Raw genomic sequence first — 16,482 nt, 5'->3', positions numbered from 1 at the left:
TGCTTTTGTAGAAGATCCAAGTTCTGTTCCCGTACCTATGTCAGGTAGCTAGTTCACAACTCTCTGTAAGTATAGTACTAGGGAATCCAGCTCTCTGGCTTCTATAGGAACACCTCCCTATGTTGCCCTCACACAATACTTTAAAATAAATCTTAAAGAATAGTCAATTCTCATTCCAGTGGCTCCTTGCTCTAGCTTTACTCCTGAGGCCTACAGTGCCCCTGTCTAGGGTCTGGCCATGCTTTTTTCTGCCTCTCCCCCTGCCTCTGTAGCTATATTTTAGCCACATTTCCAACCCACTTTCCCTCATCTCAGCTTAGATGTGCCCTCAGCCTCTGGTCACATCAGTCCTCTGTGAGGGCTTGCCCTGGGCTAACAGGGCCTTCATATCTCCCTCTCCCTCTCCCTCTCCCTCTCTCTCTCTCCCTGTCTCTCTCTCTCTCTCTCTCTCTCTCTCTCTCTTTTTCCTGCTTGTGTTTTTCAGAACAGTGGTCATTACTTGATGTCACATTGATATGTGACCTGAAACACATGTTTCCTGCACTGAAGGATGAACTTAGGGACAGGGCCTGACTTGTCTCTCAGTTTTTTGTGTCCAAAATGTGCTGATAGTAGGTGCTTACTAAACATACAGACTGAAAGAATTCAGTCCTCAAAGCAGTGAGATGAGGCATCTTGTCTGACCTTCTGTGGTGGTTTGAATAAGAATGGCCCCGATAAGCTCATATATTTCAATGTTTGGTTTTGAGTCAGTGGAACTGTTTAGGAAGGATTAGGAGGTATGGCCTTATTTAAAAGAGGTATGTCACTGTGGGTGGCTTTTGAGGTTTCAAAAGCCCTTGCCAGGCCCACTTTCTCTCTGCTTGCTGCCTGAGGATCAGGTTACTGCTTCAGTACCATGCTTACCTGCTGTCATGTTCCCCATCATGATAATCAGGGACTAACCCTCTGAACTCTAAAGAAGTCCTCCAATTAAATATTTCCTTTTTTATAAGTTGCCTTGGTCATGGCATCTCCTCAAAGCATAGAACAGTAACTAAGTTGGCACCCAGGCAATGGGGCATTACTATGATGTGGTAAGATATCCACCGGAGGAGGCCACTCGGACACAGTGGTTCAAACCAATGGAAAGTCTTTATTAGCTGGCTTGCCTAGCCCTTTAAGACCTGAGTGCAGTCCTGAGTCTTCTCAAAGTGAGCTTTGAAGCAAAAAATAAATAAATAATTATATATATATATGTGTGTGTGTATATATGTATATATATATATATAAATAATTATATATATATGTGTATATATGTATGTATGTATGTGTGTATATATATATATATATATATATATATATATATATATATATATATATATATTGGGTTGACATACTTCAATTAACAGGATGAGTTAGCCAGAAGAAGAACTACAGAAGCTAAAAGGCAAGGCTAGTACATTTAGGGACTTTTCCAGAAGGACTTTGATGGATTAGGTCTTTGATTTTTGGCAGCAGTTACTGCCTGCATGCAGATTCCCAGGTCTGAGTGGTACTCTCACCAGGGTGTCAGTTGTTGACCAAAGTCTGGCTTAGGATGCGATCTTTGGAGAACTATGGAGGACTTTGTGACTTTGGACTAGAAAGCTATAAGAAGGCTCAGTACCCATTCTGGTGGGAGCACGGGAGACAGAGCAGTGTGGACTGTGGAATACGAGCGGTTTCAGAGGGGGTAAGAACGCAGAGGGTAGAGACCTTTCTTGTGATTTTGCCCCTGTCCAAAAAAATCTGCCAGATGCAAAATTGAAGAGTTTTGGGCTAATTTTGTTGCAGAGGTTTTAAGCTCAGTGTATTGACTGTGTCACATGGTTATTAGTGGCCACTCTTGTCCAGATATATAATGAAAATATATATAAATGCAAATGTGGCAAAAGGAAATACAAAATGTACAGTTTGGGGAGAAAAGGAGGATCAGTGAATGTAATGTTGGAGCCAAGTTCTGTGCTCAGGTAGATGAGAAGTTTAAAGAAAGGCCTGATGCTAACTAGAATAAAAGGGCAGTACCTCAGGGTAAGACCCACGCAGCTAATCCTGGTAAGGAGTTTATGTAGCAAAGGAAACCTTCAACAGGTGAGAGTTTATGCTAATGTAATTCAAGGATTCCCCCTCCCCCATTCCATCCCGGGCAAACTAAAGGATCTGACAGTTTTGACCTTGTGGTTCTGGATTTGGAGACAAGAAGGTACCAGAAAGGGGTTGTAAAATCTTCCTCCCAGGTTAGGGGAAGCCTCTGTGGCCAGGCGTGTATCAGGGTAGTTGTTCCACGGAGGCCCAGAGAGGCCACTGTATGAAGCTGTGAAGGTTTAGTCTTGATTGCATCAGAGACCCTGCTGGAGATGTCAGAGTAGAGGGATGCTGGCAGAGGGCAGACAGGGTGTGGAACAGGAGTGGGACAAACAAAAAGTCATTTAAGCCCTTGGACATCTGATATAGAGCTGTGGAATTTGGAGTTTTACATGCTGGTTTTTAGTCTCGATTTGGTCGAATATTTCCTGTCTTTCCTTTATATGCCATTGTATGTTGATATTACAGGGATTATAGTTAAGAGGTTACCTTTAGTCTCAGAAGAGACTTTGTGGGCTTTTTAAAAAATCATTTATTTATTTATTTATTTATTTATTTAATGAGTACACTGTAGCTGTCTTCAGACACACCAGAAGAGGGCATCAGATCTCATTATAGATGGTTGTGAGCCACCATTTGATTGCTGGGATTTGAACTCTGGACCTTTTGAAGAGCAGTCAGTGCTCTTAACCTCTGAGCCATCTCTCCAACCCTGGGCTTTGGACTTTTAAACAGTGTTAAAACCATAGAAGACTATGGGGACTTTTGAAGTTGAACTAAATGAATTTTGTATCATGTGTGGCTACAAGCCTGTGGCCAGGGAATTGGAATGTGGTGGTTTGAATGAGAATGCTCCCTAACTCCCAAACCAGGTCATGTATTCAAAGTTTTGTTTCCAGTTCATAAAGGATTAGGAAGTGTGGTCTGTTGGAAGAGGTGTATGGCTGGAGGTTTCAAAAGCCTTTGCCAGCCCCAGTCTCTCTACCTGTTGTCTGAGGATCAGGATGTAAGCAAGTAGGTATTGTTCTAGCATCATACCTGCCTGTCTGCCGCGTTCTCCATCATCATAGTCACAGAGTAACCCTCTGAAACGGTAAGCAAGCCCTCATTAGTGCTTTTGATTTTTTATAAGTTACCTTTGTTTGTCATGGTGTTTTATCACATCGGTAGAACCATAGCTGACACCGTCTTGTGAGAAACTAAAATCCTAGGGGTCAGTGTTCTTTTCTGCATCATGTGGCCAGTGCTGGTGCTGAGCCCTTACTCCTCGTGGTCTACTTGATGATGTCCACTTCTGTAGGTTAATCTGCCTATGATGGCCCTGGACTCCACAGGTTCATAAGCCTTTTCCAGTTTCCTTTTCACAAAGGCCTTGTTCATCAGGTGCCATTGGTTTTTTTTTTTTTTTTTTTAAGTCTACTTTGTTATTCTAGTCTTTTAAAAAGTCAGTATCTGGAGAGGAAGCTCCCGTTTTTTACAGGTACTGTGGCAAACTACTCCAGAGCAGCAAATTATTTAGGAGACAGATCACGCAGGCTAGCTATGTCTTGTTTCTCCTCCACTCTCCTCTCCTCCCCCTCTTCCTCTCCCTACCCCTCTTCCTGTCCTCTTTCTCCTTCATTTTGGCTAGTGTTGATTAGAGGTTGGGGACTAGGGGTTAAGGATTAGGGTGTTGGGCTGGAGGGATGACTCAGCGGTTAAGAGCACTGATTGCTCTTCCAGAAGTCCTGAGTTCAAATTTCAGCAACCACATGGTGGCTCACAACCATCTGTGATGAGATCTGATGCCCCCTTCTGGTGTGTCTGAAGACAGCTACAGTGTACTTATTTATAATACATAAATAAATCTTAAAACAAAAAGGATTAGGGTGTTATGTCCAACTTTCGGGTACCCAAAGGCCACCATGAACTTGTGAACAGGGTCTCTCTCTCTCAGACACTCACCATTGCAATGGGTTAGAATGAGAGCTCTGAGTCTAGGCTTCAGGGTTTTTTATTGTGGTTACAACAAACATGGGGAATTTGCATATGGGCCAACTAGTTAATATTTTTTTTTTTGAAAGAGGACATCAGGTTTAATACCTTATAAAATATGTACAAAACTTGAGCATTCCTGTGAAATACAGTTCAAGTCAGAACTGTGAATGTAATCGGACAGTCAGATACAATGGAAAGGTCTAGTGGGTTATCAAAAAAAAAAAAAAAGTACATAAACTATAAAAGATAAAAAGCACTTTAACCCCAGATTTAAAATCATCTTTCAAATGTAAATATATATTTACAATTCTTAGATTTCACATATTTGTTAATTTTATATGATCTGAAGTGTTAGGAAAAATGTAAAAATAATCCTATTTATTTGTTAAAGTCAACGTAAGAAAAACCGCGGAAGGGAAGGGGCCAATAGAATGTGTTGTGTGCAGTTGTGGAAATACAAAATTCCAAAGGCAGGAGTGCTACCATTTGCAGTCATAAAATAGACTTAGCCAAAACTGCTTTCGAGAAGCAAGCAGTTCCAGTTTGGAGATGTCACCAAAGGGACCCAGATTCCATACAGGAAAAGTGATTACAACGGTACAGGCTTTTAAGCCCTGCACTCAGGAAGTCTGTAAGTTCAAGGACAGCCTGGTCTACAGAGAAGGTTCTAGGTCATCCAGGGCTACACAGGGAAACCCTGTGTGGAAAACAAAAAACAACCTGATGATAAGTAACAGTCACCTGAGGGCTGCTGCAGAGATTAACACACTTGGGTATCAACACACACCTCACTGTCTGGAGTGTGAATGTTCACATCACTGTTCACACCAGGACCTTTCTTTACATTTAAAACCCCCAACAACATTTCATTCTTAATACAAGAATCAATGTTGACAATGTAAAATTCTTAAAGGAATGTTCAGCCCAATCAGTTATTAAAAGCCATTTATAAAATGCTTCAATACTGGAGATATGAAACTGATGGTATTAAAGCTATGGAAACTTTGTAATGATCACAAAGTTTTAACTTCCCAGCTCAGAGTCCAAAGTCAGTTTGCCTCTGGAGATAACTGTGGAGCCATTGATCGGGCAGGCAGATGCACCTCGCACTTCTCCATCAACAGGCATCTGTCTAAGTTTTCCATTTGTCATAGTCTCCCACCATCCTCTTGATGTGTGATAATTTGCTCTTCAACTGCTTGCAGTAATTTCTCTTACTTTTGTAATCTGCAGATCCCTTAACTTGCTTTAGTCTGTTATATTCATCATCAGCAGCCATGTACTCTTCACTCTCCTCTCTGTAGTCGTCCAGCTCTCTGTCCAGATGGGAGAGCTCTTTATTGACCTCGTCGAGCTCGGCCTGCAAACTCTTATACTTCTGTAGACCGGCATCAAAACTTCTCTTGTAGACTTGTCTTTGTTGATCTGAAGTGATAGGTGAATATTCCCTGACCCAATCCTCCTCCAGCTCATCACAGGACTCCCCACCGGTTGTGTAGTCTGTTTCATAGTGGTCTGGGTCTGTCCTCTTCGCCTTTCCTGCTTTCCCCTTCGTGGGGGCCTTTTTCGACGGTGTCTCTAGGTTACCACTGCTGCTGTACCGAGGCTGCCTGAAGTCATCCACAGACTGGGTCAGAGGAAGCTCCTGGGCCACTTCAGGCACCGGAGGTGTTGACTTATAGAAAGAGTCTGGGTATGATCGCTTGCCGTTCACTTTACCATTGGAGGAATAGGACTGTCAACTCTTTCAGCATAGTCAGATGGTGGTGGAGGCATGTCTTGTGTGCCTGCAGACACATTTTTAACCTAAAAAAAATATAAATAAATCAACCCAGAAGACACTGTCATTCCTTACTCATAATCGAAAGGAGTAAATGTTACATTTCAAACATGGGAGAAGAAATGAACCTGGCCTCCAGGTTCTCCCAGCAACCCTCAGTCCTGTTCAATATTTTTTAAACTGCATTTCTGGCATAATCTGCAGGCATCCAACAGGGGGACAAAACTACCTGACAAACAGGATGGCTAAGTTATCTGTTCTCTGAAGGATGTCTTAAGTTATCTATATGTACCTTGACCCTGCTATTGTATTTTGACTGGCTGTTGATAAGTGTGTTGTGTGTGTGTGTGTGTGTGTGTGTGTGTGTGTGTGTGTGTGTGTGTGTGGAGTTGCCATAGAAGACTTGCTCAGGAAGACTCTGATTTTCTACCTGGGATTGGAGTTTAGTCCCTGGTCTCACATAAAATGGAGTTTTTTCAAAAACAGAGTTGATTGGTGTGATGGTTTGTATATGCTCGGCCCAGGGAGTGGCACTATTAGAAGGTGGAGCATTGTTGGAGTAGGGATGTCACTGTGGGTGTGGGCTTTAAGAACCTCATCCTAGTTGCTTGGAAGTCAGTATTCCGCTAGCAGCCTTCAGATGAAGACGTAGAACCCTCAGCTCCTCCTGTACCACGCCTGCCTGGATGCTGCCATGCTCCTGTTGTGATGATAATGGACTGAACCCGTAAGGCAGCCCCAGTTAAATGTTGTCCTTATAAGAGCTGTCTTGGTCATGGTATCTGTTCACAGCAGTAAAACCCTAACTAAGACAGCTGGGCTTTACAAAGGTTTAGGAATTTTAGTTTGTTCATCTTCAAATCTCCAGGAACCATGTTTATAAAGGGAGTTGAGTTTTCTTAAAACTAAGCATGAGAAATCTCAAAAGCACTGACATGTTTTTGACATGGCATGGCATGTGACATGATTGCTACATGCTGCTAATACATAAGCCAGTCAAGAGTTGGAAAAGGTTCTCTAGAGCTGGGCAGAGTGGTGCACACCTTAAATCCTCACATTTAGGAGGCAGAGGCAGGCAGATCTCTGTGAGTTGGAGCCTAGTCTATATAGTGAGTTTCAGGACAGCCAAAGCTACATAGAGAGACTGTGTCTAAATAATAGAAAGAAAGGGAAAGGAAGGATGCCTTGGTCCATGAAAGTGTAGGGGATCCCACTTAAAGTTATAAGGGATGATGGGCATGTGGACCCCACAGACTGTGTGTGTGTGTGTGTGTGTGTGTGTGTGTGTGTGTGTGTGTATACCTGACAGCATTATTTGAATCCTTAGAGTGTGCGTGTTGTACACATGATAGCAGCTGCAGCCCACACTCTGAAAGGACACAACAGTCATTAGAACTGTTGTTTTAGTGGAGGAAACTTCTGTCCGAGTGTGTGAAGAGATGCAGATAACCTTAATACGTAGGATGACAGAAATGTCACGAGGAAACCCAGCATTCGCAGGAATTAGTTGTCCCTGACCAATGTGTATAGACCTCACCTTTTTTTTTTTTTTTTTTTTTAAACAAGTCAGGCACTTAATGTGTAGTCCTGGCTGTCCTGTCACCCACTCTCTAGAGCAGGCTGCCTTCAAACTCAGAGATCTGCGTCGTTTCCCAAGTGCAGGGAGTAAAGGTGTGAGCCACTGCCCAGCTTCATTCTCTACTTTAATAGATGTACATATAACATGCAGATGTTTGGAGAACCATGGTTTTAAAATCAAATCCTCCTGTTTTCTCAGGGTTCTATCAGTGATGTGACAATTCCTGCTTGAGGAGATATCTAAGCCTAGGGTATGACCCACAGGGGAAGGTACTATTTAGTGCTGTGGGAACAATTAGTAGTTCCATGCATGCTCTGCGTCAGGTTCTGCTTCCTGAACTCAATCACTTTGCTCTGAGTTGAATGTTAGGGAAGATGGTGGTCTGTGTTGCTGTTAGGAGCACATGCTAAGCATTTAGAGGAGAAGACATAAATGTCCATAACTTACTCAGAAATGGCTTCTAACTCCCATGGTCAAGGCCTTCCATGGCTGTGTTTGTCACTCCTGGGCTGTGGTTGTGGTTCTCATGGTTCTGATTATGTCTTCAGTTTGGCTGTAGTTTGGGTTCTGTGTGGCTATGGTTCTGGTCTCCTGTGGCTCCAGTAGGTCATGGCTTTTGTATCTTTGGTCATAGATCTCATGGCTGTGGCTCTGGCCATGGCTACCATCGCTCCATCGATGGCCTTCCTTAGCGCTTGTGAGCTCTTGTCTTAGTCAGGGTTTTTATTCCTGCACAAACATCATGACCAAGAAGCCAGTTGGGGAGGAAAGGGTTTATTCAGCTTACACTTCCATATTGCTGTTCATCACCAAAGGAAGTCAGGACTGGAACTTAAGCAGGAGCTGATGCAGAGGCCATGGAGGGATGTCACTTACTGGCTTGCTTCCCATGACTTGCTCAACTTGCTTTCTTATAGAACCCAGGTCTACCAGCCCAAGGATGGCACCACCCACAATGATCACTAGTTGAGAAAATGCCTTACTGCTGGATCTCATGGAGGCATTTCCTCAACTGAGGCTCCTTTCTCTGTGATAACTCCAGCTTGTGTCAAGGTGACACAAAACCAGCCAGTACAATTGACCCTTTGTCAACTTGACACACAAACAAATCAATATTAAGCTTCAACCGTTACTTTCTTGTTCATCCCCAAGATCTAGATAACCTTAAGAGTCCCACAGCCTTTACTAATTCTTACATTTTAAAATTGCAATACCTTTAAAATATTCAGTCTCTAAAAATCAAGGTCTTTTACAATTCAAAGTCTCTAAACTGTGGGCTCCTCTTCTTCCTTCAAGAGGGAAAAATATCAGGGCATAATCACAGTCAAAGCAAAATCAACCTCTAACCAGCCAGTGTCTGGGAATCCACTTAGGAACTTCTGGGCTCCACCAAGGGCTTGAGTCACTTCTCCAGCTCTGTCCTTTGTAGCACACACTTTGTCTTCTAGGCTCCAGCTGCCTGTTCTCCACTGCTGCTGCTGTTTTGGTGGTTATCTCATGGTACTGTCAGTACCATGGTCATCTCCAAAACACTACTGTCAGTCCTGGGACACTAATTACCACTGAGGATGCACTTTCACCAATGGCCTTCCATGGCCTCTCACAGTGCTGAGCCTCAGCTGCTCTCCATGACCCCTTCATACCTTCAAAACCAGTACCACCTGGGTGACTCTTACACATTTTCAAGTCCAGCCACAGCATGAGGTACAACATTGGCTATCTCTGGAACACATCCTCTTTGTGTTCTCAGAAAAGAGTTCCCAGAAGATTTCACCTCAATGATGCTGGTTTCTTCTTAATCGCCACTAATTTCTTAGCTCCAGCTGACCAGCATCAATAGTCCCAGTAATGCAAAGGTTTTGCTTTACCAAAACCACAGAATCTTCACAAACAAAACAGCAACAGCCCTGATCAAAGAGTCTTTAATCTTCCCTCTGAAATTTCACAAGCCAGGCCTTCATCTTCTGCACTGTTCTCACCATTATCTTCCAAACTCCTACTGAACATGCCACAGAGCTCTTAATATGCCAATGGCTCTTCTAGCTCAAAGTTCCAAAGTCCTTCCACAGTCCTCCCCAAAACATGGTCAGGTCGTCACAGGAATACCCCACTATGCTGGTACCGATTTGTCTTAGTCAGGGTTTCTATTCCTGCACAAAATATCATGACCAAGAAGCAAGTTGGGGAGGAAAGGGTTTATTCAGCTTACACTTCCATATCGCTGTTCAGCCAGTACAGCTCTTAACTAAGGAGTACTATTGGAATTGACTTAGTGTTCTGTGAGAGGTTGAGGCTATTCATTGGTAGAGGAATCTAATAGCAGACTTATCACTTATGTTCTATTGTATAGTACTGTATTAGCCAACAGCTTTTGTTTGCTTATCATGGTCTTGAGAATGCTTTACATGAAGACTATGGCTCCTTTGTGAGAATTTAGTGTGGTACTGTTATGAGTCTGTATATTCATAATAATTTCTTATTCTTTTGGGCTAAGCAACTAGTTTCCCATGTCATCCCACTTTTTCTTGTGGGTTTGGGGGGCGTACAGTATTCGGATAGGCCCCATCCAGGTTGTAACATTCACCCAATGCAGTAGTGTCATGTAGTGTGTGATTACTGGCAATTTCTTGTCAGAGCCCTGGCTCAGTGCTGAGTGGCCCTGGTCCTGGGGATGAGGAAAAGCATAGCCACTTGACCTGAGGTCTGCCTAGTGCTTCCTCTTCAGGCCCTCTGCTGGGTGCCTGGAAACATCTGGGGAATGGCACCTGCCTTCCCCTTGCAGGCCCCTAGCTCCTTGGGTGTAACTGCCAGCGCTGGAGCCCTCGTACTGCTGGGGAAGGATTGCTCAGCAGCAGCCGTTGAACAAGTTTGGTATGGTAGTAAAGTATTGTGACATTGGTGGCTCGGTGAGTTTTCCTTGGGTTATTTGTCTTGCTGGAGGCTTGTCCTGGATGTTGTATCCATTCTAGTCAGAGTAGAGAGGTAGAAATGGAGCAGGTCTCTGAAGCACAGGTTCTCCGTGGTAGAAACAGACAGGCCCTATCTTGGGATCAGCACTGTTGGTGTTTTTGTTCTTGTTTTGTTTTCCTCTTTGTGTGTAGCTGTGCACTTGGTATGTGTGGGCAAGAAGGCCAGATGTCAATGCTGGGTGTCCCTCCCAATTGCTTCCCATCTTATGTTTTGAGATAGGGTCTCTCATTACCCTGGGGCTCACGCACTAGGCTAGTCTGCTGGCTATGGAGCTCTAGGGATCTCCCTGTCCCTGCCTCTCAGCACTGACATTAAATACACATACTGTCACGCCCAGCATTTTATGAACATGCCGGGGTTCTACGTGCAGGTCCTTGTGCTCGAACAGCAAGCGTTTTACCCACCAGCCTGTGTCCACATCCACTGGTAGGTCTGAGGAGACCATCAGAGCACAGTTTCAATCTGACAGCCTGAGCTGGGATCAGGATGTGGAATAGACCATTCAAAGAGGCTGGAATGCTGTCATTGCCTGGAAATTCTGTAGTAAACCCATAAGCAAATGGCTGGAAGAAAGAACATCTTATTTTTTGATCAGTCTGACTTGGGTCTTCTCTTAAGTGTCATTGCATGCACTTTGCTGGTCCCCAGTAGACAGAGGCACAGGGGAGGTTTTCAAAGTTCTCTAAGCTGTTGGTTTCAAATCTCCTGTTTTCAGCCTGTGGTGCAATTGAACCAAGTGTGGTAGCACATGGCTAACAACCCCAGTATATTGATAACAGAAAGGTGGCAGTTGTCTGTACTGCTCAGGATGGAGCTCTGTGATTTGTGGGCCTACAGTACTCACTAGCCACTCTCCCCACATCATGTGGACTGGGGCTAAGGTAGACATCATGGGGAAAGCATAAAAGCTGGACTTCATCAGGTGCCTCATTGTTCTTGGTGACCATTCATGGCAATATTCCCTCTGTGTCCTCGGAGGGACAGGCTGCTTACTGTCCTGCTCATTTCCCTCCCTATTTGATTCTGAGGATGCTGTGCAGTGGTCAGTTGTTCTGAGCTTTTCAACAACCCACTAACTTAAGCCGCCTTTAAATTGTGCCAGGAGCTGAATGTAGTTCTGTGCTTATGCCCTGGTTCTGGTCACAGGTAACGTGTTGCCGTTTTTCCCCAGTGTTTTCTTGGTATAAGGTTTTTGGTGGCTCAGTATAATAGCCTCTATTTCCTTCTCTCTAGAACAACTTTGGCATGTGAATGTTCAGCCAAAGCAGTGGGCCTTATGTCCAGGCATTTGGGCTGTACATACATGAGCATGAGCCTGTCTATATCTGCATTAGCTATATTTGTCATTACACCCTCACTGTATGCATGAACACACAATTTGTTATTGTCACATCGGACGTTCTGTATCTCTTATTTTGAATTTCTAGCATGTGGACTGCAAGGTCTAAATGTGTCCCACTGGATAGGTTCAGTAGACCAAGTGTCACAAAGGCTCTTCCTGTCTCAGAGGCATGTGGTGATGGATACCTGCCTCCCATGTGACACACAAAGATGGGTACGAAGTTAACTTGGCCCTGGTCCCCAAATGAGCATCTGCTTTTGTTCCCATCAGGGGCAGCAGAGCCTGTGTGCTGCTGTGGGAGGCCCTGCTCTCTGCTTTCCAGTTTGTGTAGTAGAAATGGGGCGGCCAAGCCACACAGCCTGCAAGTTATCAGAGCTGCCTGATAGCTTTGATCTCACTCAGGGCCAGTGAATGGTAAACACTTCAGGGTCTCAGATGGGTCTGTGGACATATCTCCGATACTTGGGGAGGTAGAGACTTGAGAAGAAAAGTAAAATTTTATTTAAATTTAAATAGTGGTGTGTTTATGGTGCAAATTTTAAAATACTGTATTTAGAAGATTTTAAAATTAGAAAAATAATTCATAGTTGAAACAGAAACCCAAGTAGCATAAATATTTCCAAACTAAAATGTTTCTCTTACTCCCTGCCTCACCTTCCAAATGACTATGATCAGTTCTGCGACTGTGAGTTCATCACATACTCAAAGGGAAGGGCATGGGCAGAGAGTTATAAGGAAGGATGTGTTAGGGTGGGCAGCACAGAAATCTACCCTCTCTCAGCAGCAATAAAAAGTAACTCGGAATGGATTCAGATGACCTGAAGCTGAAGGTAGCAGAAGAACACACTCAGGTGCAGGCCACAGGCTGTGCTTCAGAGTCGTGGTTCTCAGCCTGTGCAGGGGCTGCACATCAGTTATCCTGCCTGTCAGACTTTTACATTATAATTTAGATCAGTAGCAAAGTTACAGTTAAGAAGTAGCAACAAAAATAATTTTATGGTTGAGGTAACACAGCTTGAAGACTGCATTGAAGAGTCATAGCATTGGGAGGGTTGAAAACCATTGCTCTAGGGGCTTGAAGAGGGCAAGACATGAAAGCAGTAATGGACTAACAGGGTTACATCAGACACAGAGACTCTCCCAGCAAACGAAGCAGTCAGCAGGGTGAAGGAATGTGCCCAGGATAAGAGAACACACTTGCAAACCATACATTCTACAAGAGGTTAGTATCCTGAATATGTAAGGAAGGAGTTTCAGAAAGCTCACAGCAGAAGGCAAAATGAAACCAAAGTAAACAGATGACAGGATTCATGACTGAGTAGTAGACCTGCTGGGCTTGCCCAGAGAAGGCATGCAGGAGGCCATGGAATGTGGAAGGATGTCCAGAAATCATCAGAAAAAGGCAACTCCAATCCATGAGAGCTGGTAAATGGCTGTTACCACAGAGTTGAGGACAGTACCCACTGATGAGGATGTGGAGAAAAGAACACCTGTGTGTGCTGTGGCTGGGCATGCATGCCAATGTAGCTGTTACAGAAAACAATGAAGTTGTTTCTCAGAAACCAGAGAACTGCTCTGTGCTGCAGCCCAGCACTGGCTATATCTCCAAAGTGAGAAAAGTCTATACTTCTGCTTATTGAAGCCCTGTCTGCAATATCGAGACATAGAAACAAACGGAGTGGGTAAGCCATGCATGGATAAAATGGGGCGGCGTGCACACACACACACACACACACACACAGTGGGTTATTATTCAACCATAAAAAAGAATGAAATTTTGTCAGTTGAGACAACAGGTTGAACCAGAGAGTATTCTGTTAGGTGAAGCAAACCAGGCTTAAAAAGACATGTGCTACATGGTCTCTCTTGTATATTGCATATATGGAAAGGTGGCTTCCTGAAGCGAGGGACTCTGGGAAGAGGGATGGGATAGGGAGGGACTGATCTGTGGAGAAAGAAGTCTCAGCCTGAATTAGTGCACAGGGTGAGCTTGGAGGATTTTGTGTGCTTAATTATGAAAAAAATGATGATATATCAAAGAAAACAGATATATCTAAACTGATTTAAGTGTTACCTATTGTACATGATTGTTCAGCCATCACATGATATTCCATGAATACTTAAGACTTCTGTTTTTCAAGTGCCAGTTTAAAAGCCTCTAACCCCATATCCCTATTCTCTTGCAGAGTCAGATCACATTGATGGACATCCCTGTGTTCAAAGCCATCCAGCCAGAGGTCTGTACCAGCATGTAATGCCACTGGGGCTAGGGCTGGGGAGGGTGATCCGCTGAAGCATCACAGATATGTGTGTCCATTTTGAGCTAGCATTTGGGTTCTGCTGAGAGAGTCTGGGTCAGTCTGGCAGGGCAGAGAGCTGCTGCCCAATCTGCTGTGTAGCCTGCCTCCTTGTCCCAGGCGCATGAGGGCTGTTTGGTCTGGAGCTTTCTCTGTGCTGATGTCACATCCTGGTGGCTGCCTTGCTTCTGTTTTTGAAACTAGTTGCCACAGCAAACCCCACATGTTTATATTAAAAGCATATGTGCATTTTTAGAAGTGATAAAGGGGAAGAGTCAATTTGGGTTTTTAAAAATGAAGAGGATAAATAACATCCTCTAGTTGGTGAAGAGGTTTTAGTTATTTTACCCAGAGTTCCTTTTCTTTGCTAGCAAGTAACACAAATCCATTTCAGAAAGCCAAATGGAGACAAGAACCTTCCCACAATGTCTCCACACAGGGAAAACTTCTGGGTGCGAGTGTCCCTACCATTAGCTTCTACTTCCTGTCTTCCTCCCTCTCCTGTCCACATGTGTGGCCTAATGTGACCTCTCCAAAGGATCCACATTTACAGCTTCCCACACTGATCACACAGTTCTCTCTCTAGCCCAGTTTAGTCATGTGGTCAGTGCGCAGACACTGCTGATTGTCTGGCCTTGGATGAGCTGCAGGTAGGGAGACAGCCTGGAGGGCCTGCTGCAGCAGCAGTGTGGCAAGAACACGCCTGCCATCACAGTAACTGCAGCCTTCAGTGGAGCCAAAATGCCTCGGCCAGCCACAAGTGCAGTCCTCCAGCCCAGGAAGAATGCATGGTGCTGACTGTGCAGTAACAGTGGCTATCGTAGTGTGGGCTTTACACACTGGGGCTTGGCTATGCATGTCGTTTTCATGGTGATGCCACCATTTCCTGTCTCATCCCAATGTGGAACAGTTCACTTTTTCTTGGTAACAATTCTCTACCTCTGGGAGCCTTGCTGGCTGTGTAACATGATGGTTGCCTTCATTCTCAGCTGAGTCTGTCTAGATCTTTTTGTTTTGTCTTTCATTCAGTTTTTTTGTGATGTGGTCTTAATGGTCCTAACATATCTCAGGCTACCCTTGATTTTTCCATGTAGCCAAGGATGACCTTGAACCTCTGGTCAACCTGCTTTTGCCTCCTGTGTGCTGGCATTTTAGGTGTGTTGCTACCATTCCTGGTAGCTGAGGCTAGCTCTGACTATATTCTCAAAGTTTGATCTGGAGCCCTTTCTTTACATGTCTGGGGCTTTATTCTGCCACCTGAATGTCAAGGAGGATGACTCAGTCTGTCAGGTGGCCCTCGCTGTCCTGGTGTGACTGGGAGGCAAATCAGGGCAGCAGGGTGTCTACCACTCCACAGACTCATCAACAAGGGCAGGTGACATCTTAAGGTCGTGCCAAGACATTGAAGTGCGTGCATTTTCCTTTAAAATTTTATCTTGGAGGTATAAGTCTCAGAGTCACCAGGACAGCTGTCAAAGCATGGGGTTCCCAAACTAGCACCCCTGGACCTGATGAATCTGCACTTCTGAAACCCATTTGTTGCTAAAGTGACTGTCAGAGCCAACTATGAATTATTTAGATCAGATTAAGCCCAGGCTTAAACTGCTAGAGCCTGTGACAAGTTACTCAAAGATGGAGGCCATTCCTAATTGTCAAACCATAGTTGGAAGATCCTGGGAGCTGCCCCACTTCTTTGCTGCTGCTGTTATTGTCAGCAGACTGAAAACTGGATTTTTCTTTGAGGATGCCGGCAGTGTTGTGGTAGAACCACCCAGAGTGGGAAGGGCATACATAAGGCAGTTGTAGGATGCAGGTCAGACTTCCTGGGAAGCAGAGGCTAATGTGTGAGCAGTGAGTGGGCTGGACTGCCAGCAGGTGAGCAGTTCTGTGGACCAGGCCTGTCAGGCCTGGCTGTGTACAGAATGAAAATAAATAGGCAAAGTCCTGAACTCCCTCGCTGGAGGCTCCAACCTTCTGGCTGATGTCAGATGGAACCTTCCATAGGCTACTCAGAACCCTCATGGTATGTTAGTGTTCTTGTGGTGTGGTCTCTAGAGGCTATCTAACGTAGCAAGGGAGAGGCCATAATGACTGTGGCCTGGCCTTGGAGTCCAGGCCTACCCTTTCCACAGTATTCTCAGAGATCAGCCCTATTCAGTGAGGTAGATGTACAGGGTTGAGCACTGGGAAGTGGGAATTACTGGGACAGTTTGGTGCTGCCTGTCACAGAGTTTGTGTGATTCTAAGACTTTAGTCATTGGGACTTTAGTACGTATTTCACTTCTTCAAGTTTGTGTTTCTCCATTCAGAGAATGGGGGTGGTGAGCATTACCCATGGAAACTCATTTAAACATGGGAAATGTATGAAGAATACATGGCACAGAGGCTGGGGTTCTAGAAGGCTTAACCATCAAAGCTTGAGGATCTGTGG

The 16,482-nt window shown here is 44.5% G+C and overlaps 1 protein-coding gene and 1 pseudogene across 2 annotated transcripts in view; one reads left to right on the top strand and one right to left on the bottom strand.

Moving 5' to 3' along the window:
• RALGPS1 (Ral GEF with PH domain and SH3 binding motif 1) overlaps positions 1-16,482 on the top strand; it is a 228,257-nt gene that overhangs the window by 32,663 nt on the left and 179,112 nt on the right. Inside the window, exon 4 of the mRNA XM_080927222.1 lies at positions 13,941-13,991. Within this exon, the coding sequence (XP_080783348.1) occupies positions 13,941-13,991 (51 nt within the window). The remainder of the gene's footprint in view (positions 1-13,940; positions 13,992-16,482) is intronic.
• On the bottom strand, positions 5,216-10,857 carry LOC308428753 (occludin-like; annotated as a pseudogene). Its single transcript has 2 exons — positions 10,738-10,857; positions 5,216-5,889 (listed from the first exon to the last, which is right to left on the bottom strand). The product of its transcript is annotated as an occludin-like (transcript).

This window comes from Micromys minutus (genome assembly GCF_963924665.1).
Source record: "Micromys minutus genome assembly, chromosome: 13".
NCBI classification, from domain to species: domain Eukaryota; kingdom Metazoa; phylum Chordata; class Mammalia; order Rodentia; family Muridae; genus Micromys; species Micromys minutus.
The sequence above is the reverse complement of the archived record's forward strand: the minus strand, read 5'-3'. Positions and strand labels throughout refer to the sequence as shown.